At 37.0% G+C, this 6,092-nt stretch overlaps 1 protein-coding gene across 9 annotated transcripts in view; it reads right to left on the reverse strand.

Moving 5' to 3' along the window:
* Nucleotides 1-2,103: 2,103 nt before the first annotated feature.
* The window catches only part of LOC106607418 (bromodomain-containing protein 4), a 72,432-nt gene continuing 68,443 nt past the window's right edge, over nucleotides 2,104-6,092 (reverse strand). For all 9 annotated transcript variants that reach the window (XM_045720671.1, XM_045720674.1, XM_045720675.1 and 6 more), the window contains one exon: nucleotides 2,104-5,310. In XM_045720671.1, coding sequence (XP_045576627.1) covers nucleotides 5,242-5,310 — 69 coding nt within the window. In that variant the 3' untranslated portion in view covers nucleotides 2,104-5,241. The remainder of the gene's footprint in view (nucleotides 5,311-6,092) is intronic.

A 6,092-nucleotide genomic window follows, 5' to 3' on the forward strand; every position in this document is an offset into this window, starting at 1 on the left:
TTTGGGGTGCTAGACAGATACAAAGAATATAGATGAAAACTCTCTTAGTAAATAGTGTTGTCAACAGCTTATCATCAGATACTCTACCTCAGCCGAGCAAAACCTTGATAGTGCACCAGCTGTTGTTTACAAATATACATAGATCGCCACACCTTGTCTTACCAGAGGCTACTGTTCTATCCTGCCTATAGTTTATAAACTGCCAGCTGTATGTTATTCATGTCGTTGTTCATCCACGACGACTCGGGGAAACATAAGATATGGCAGTTTTTAAAGTCATGTTGGTAGGATATACGTGCTTGTAGTTCATCTATTTTATTAGCGAATGATTGTACGTTGGCTAATAGGACCGATGGTAAAGGAAAATTACCCACTCGCCGCCGGTTCCTCACAAGGCACCCTGACCTTCGTCCTCGATATCTCCGTCTCTTTCTCCTGCGAATGACGGAGATGAGGGCCTTGTCGGGTGTCTGGACTAAATCCCTCTCATCCAACTTGTTAAAGAAGAAATCGTCTTTTAAAACGAGGTGAGTAATCGCTGTCCTGATTTCTAGAAGCTCTTTTCGGTCGTAAGAGACAGTGGAAGAAACATTATGTACAAAATAAGTTACAAATAACGCAAAAAAACACTATTGCACAATTGGTTATGAGACTAAAACGGCAGCCATTCTCTTCGGCGCCATTCTTTATCCTCACAGCATGATGCTGCCACCATGCTTCACTGTAGGGTGGTGCCATGTTTCCTCCAGATGTGACGCTTGGCATTCATGCACACTCAACTATTGGACCTTATATAGACAGGTATGTGCCTTTCCAAATCATGTCTAATCAATTGAATTTACCACAGGTGGAGTCCAATCAAGTTGTAAAAACATCAAGGATCATCAATGGATGACGCACCTGAGCTCAATTTCAAGTCTCATAGCAAAGGGTCTGAATACTTACGTAAATACGTTGTTTTATTTTTAATAAAATGTTTTTGCTTCGTCATTTTGAGGTATTGTGTAGCTTGATGAGGAAAATGTTCTATTTAATCAATTTTAGAATGAGGCTGTAACGTAACAAAATGTGCAAAGAGTTAAGGGGTCTGTGTACTTTCTGAATGCATTAAATTATTCACACCCTCGACTTCTTCCACATTTTGTTACTGAATTTAAAATGGATTCAATTGAAATGATGTGTCACTGGCCTACACACAATACCCCATAATGTCAAAGTGGAATGTTTTTAGAAGTAAACAAAAAGCTGAAATATCTTTAGCCAATAAGTATTCAACCACTTTCTGATAGTAAGCCTAAATAAGTTCAGGAGTAAAATTTTGCTTAACCAGTCACATAAGTTGCATGGACTCACTGTGTGCAAGTGTTTAACATGATTTTTGTAATGACTACCTCATCTCTGTACCCCACACATACAATTATCATCATTGAATTTGAAACCGATTCAACCAAAGACCAGGGAGGTTTTCCAAAGCCTCAAAGGCCACCTATTGGTAGATGGGTGAAAAAAAAGCAGACATTGAATATCCCTTTGAGCATGGTGAAGTTATTACACTTCAGACGGGTATCACTACAAAGATCCAGCCATCATTCCTAACTCAGTTGCCGAAGAAGGAAACCACTCAGAAATTTCACCATGAGGCCAATGGTGACTTTAATGGCTGTGATAGAAAACTGAGGATGGATCAACATTGTAGTTACTCCACAATACTAACCTAAATGACAGGGTGAAAAGGAGGAAGCCTGTACAGAATAAAAAATATTCCAAAACATGTATCCTGTTTGCAACAAGGCACTGAAGTAATACTGCAAAAAATATGTCAAAGCATAAAGCATTTTGTCCTGGTATTTATACTTTCTGAAGGCAGAATGCTACAAATGGGAAGCTTCACTATTCCTCCAATCTCTATCCCTCAAACATTAGTATCCCCAAGACAGTATGGGCTAGTTTTACAGATATATTGCACCAGTACTGTACTACATTGTACTCTAGTCCATAAATAGTCCATCCCCAACATCACAGAACCAAATGTAGGACTTAACTAAGGAAACCAGTCCAGAGCCCTTATTACCATAATCCAATGTAATGAAAAAAAGACCAACATTTTGTTTATTTTTTATTTTCTATAAAAGAGATGAGTTTACTCCGTGATCATAACAGATTTAATCATTGACCGACAGACCACTCACATACAAAACAATAAATCAAGGAAAATGTTACACAAAACCCCCCAAAAAACAAAAGACCAAAAATGTAACACAAAATAAAATACCTGAATAAAGCAAACTCTCTGCTGAGCACATTCTGAAGAATCCATATCTATGGCACATAACTTCCATCACTTACCATGGGGATAAAATTAAGGAATTAATAAAAGGCTTGAAGGAATGAAAAAGTATTTGACCTTTTCATAACTTGTCTAACAAAACAAAATTATATATAGGCTATTCATTTATGGTGGAATTCAAAATGATGACTGACTTTAGCCAAGAAACTCGTTCTCTTGTAGCATTTTGTATATTAATCTTCATCCCCGTTTAAATGCTTTTCTACAATGGGACACATGCGTCCCTGCGCCACATACTAAAATCAGACACACACACACTCATCCACACAAACATTCTGACACAAAATTGCTAAAGTGGCGCAGCACAGAGACATGTCTACTTAAAATTGTACTGATTGAAAATTAGAAAGTAGTTGAGTCAAGTGTACACTCATACCACAGAAGTCCAGCTAAAACTAGATTTAAACCTGAATATCGTTAAATGGGTAAAATATAAAATGCTGACTTTTCCTTTGACTTTTTACACAAGCTTATCCTAAATCTCCCTCCCCATCAAATATTACACCTCCCCTTCCGTATCCACCCCAAGTGTAATATATGCCAACTAGAATAATAGAATACAGGCACTGGAGAATTACACCATAAGAGAAAACTCAGAGGACCGGGTCAGAGGTCAACTCGTCGTGACCCTCGACCTGTGAAGCCAACAGAATTAGAACTGACATGTATCCACTAGAATCGAACAAGAAAAATTATAGAAATCAGAGCTGTTTTTGTAGGGTTTTCTATAATATTTTTGTCAAATTTTTATATGCAATTTCCTTATTTCTCAATTTTGTACAGCTAAAAGTTTACCTCTGATTAATTGTAGTCATAATATTAACAACAAGACTCATGCACAGACAAGCCAGGAGGTGGAGCTCTTTTTTAGCCTCTGCATTAGTAAAGTCTGGAGGGTGGATGTCCATCCCAAATGGCACCCTATTTCCTATATAGTACACTGTACCCCATGTGCCCTGGTCAAAAGTAATGCTGCATCCTGGAACTAAATCGATAAGAAGTGTCTCATCTGTTCTTATAAGAGCCCAATAAAGTTGCTGTTAGAACTAATTATGTTTTGAGGTTTGCCTCTTACCCCATTCCTTGTCCCCAAATTACATAAAGTAGAGTGGCGGGCTCACTACCAGATTAGAACCCTTTGGATATGTTCTAATAACCATACCAGCACACCACTTATATTGCATGTCCAATACATTGCTGTTTTTTTAAAGTAGTATGCTAGTGTGGATAATGTAACATTTTCATTTTAACTATGCAAATTCCAGGCCAATATACGAGCAAGGAACAGGGAGGAATCAACACAGTTTATAAATCAAACAATTATTGGATTCTCTGGTTCAATAGTTTGTGAATCAGCTACAAAGAGGAAAATGCCATTAATTAATGACTACTTTCCTAGCTGTCTCTAAGCGCAATAATACACAATAAGGTGTTACAGTGATGGTGAACTCCGAGTCAACCCAACCAAGACATAGCTCTAGAAACAGCTGGACTCTGACTTCATCCCAAATGGGAGCCTATTCTCTTTTTAGTGCACTATGTAGGGAATCAGGTGCCATTTGGGACTGAGCCTCTGCCTCTAGTACTGATCAGAATGTTTTGCTCCAGCTTCAGATGAGGGAGAAAACATGAAATATTACAACTTCAAATGGTTCTTTAATTAATTAACACTTGTTGGAATAATGCATATATTAGGTTTTATCCTCTTAAAAAAAACTACCTAAACGCTTTGTTTGAAGGGGGATGAAGAGGACAAGGGGAAAAAATCTATTTATATATTAAGAAAAAAACAAACACTTTATATGAACAAAAGAAGCATTTAAAAAAAAGAGAAGTGGGAGGAGTTCAGCATTAAAAAGGTCATGTTGTTTGGCATAGACAGTGGGGGAAGTGTATTGGGGAGGGAGGGGTAAAAATAAAAAATATATATAAAAAAACAAATAAACAGTAATCATAGAATAAGAAAATAACTCTTTACAGTAGATCCTACATAATGAAAAAAGAAATCTGCTTTCTCCCTCCTGCTGCCAGCGGACTGTCCCATACTTTGTTGTTACTGATTTGTTTGTATGCCCAGGCAAGGGAGAGATAGGCCTATGTACTGTCTGTGTGTGTGTGAGTGTGTGTGTGTGGACAGGAGTGAGGCAGAACGCAAAGCTGCACTGTACCTCCTCTCCTGACAAAAAAATAGAAGTTTAATTCCCTCCCCCTCTATACACACACCTGTCCCCACCATTTCCTTTCATGTGTTCTTTCTATAACAAAACAAAAAGCAGATCACATAAAAATACTTATTCTGCCTCTCCTCTTATCAGAAAGACGTCTGTCTGGCAGTCTATATGAGCGCCTCGGTCTCGGTCTGTACATATGCATCAGTACTTTGTTTCTCAGAGCATGTCACCATTACTGTGTTTTTCCGTTATCATCTTTAACTTCCATTTACAACATTGTTCTCCTTTGCTCTGTCCCGTGAGAAAGTATCAAACAGGTGTGACATTACATGACCACCAGGAGTCCTTTCCCTCATGTCTTGTTGCCAGGGGCAACAACAAGGGTCAAATCCCCAGAGAAACGACACCAAACGTGGTTGAAAATAGCCTGTTTATGTTGCTCCTTCAATGTGGCATCTTACTTCCAAAGAGGCTGCATAGCAGAGCAGGTAACAGCCCAGTAGCATCTCGCCAGTCTGGGCCAGTCCAGCTGAAGATCACCTTCTCTGCTCTGCGGGGGGGATTGTTTAAGTCACAACCTGTATCTTGGTTCATTCCCCCCCCCCACCACCATCTGTGATGTCATACAGAATATTTAATTTCATAAGAAATGTTCTATTCCATATTCATTATTCCGTTATGTGTTCTTTTTGCAGTTTGAAGTTTCTGGGGGTTCTCTCGTCATCAGAACAAGTTCTCCTCAAAGATAGCCATCAGGTCGCTTTGGAAATTCATGTCAATGGTCGCCGCCATCTGTAGATGGGGGAGGAGAGAGATTGAGGTGTCAGAAGAGCTGAGAGATTGAGAGAGCTGAGAGATATATATATGTATACATATATACATACATACATACACACACACACACACACACACATATATATATACACGTATACATATACACACATATATATATATATTTATATATGTGTGTATATATATACATACATATATATATATACACACATACATACAAACATGTGTATATATGTATATATATATATACATACATACAAACGTGTATATATATATATGTATACATACACATACAAACATGTGTATACATATATATATATATACACATATATATATATATATGTATACATATACATATATATATACACATGTATATGTGTGTGTGTATATATATATACATATGTATGTATACATGTGTATATATATATATATATATATATATATATATATATGTATATGTATATGTATATATATACATATATATGTGTGTATATATACACATATATACACACACACATATATACACACATATATATACTGCTCAAAAAAATAAAGGGAACACTTAAACAACACATCCTAGATCTGAATGAATGAAATAATCTTATTAAATACTTTTTTCTTTACATAGTTGAATGTGCTGACAACAAAATCACACAAAAATAATCAATGGAAATCCAATTTATCAACCCATGGAGGTCTGGATTTGGAGTCACACTCAAAATTAAAGTGGAAAACCACAGTACAGGCTGATCCAACTTTGATGTAATGTCCTTAAAACAAGT

The sequence above is a fragment of the Salmo salar genome, chromosome ssa06 (assembly GCF_905237065.1).
Source record: "Salmo salar chromosome ssa06, Ssal_v3.1, whole genome shotgun sequence".
Classification (NCBI taxonomy): Eukaryota; Metazoa; Chordata; class Actinopteri; order Salmoniformes; family Salmonidae; genus Salmo; species Salmo salar.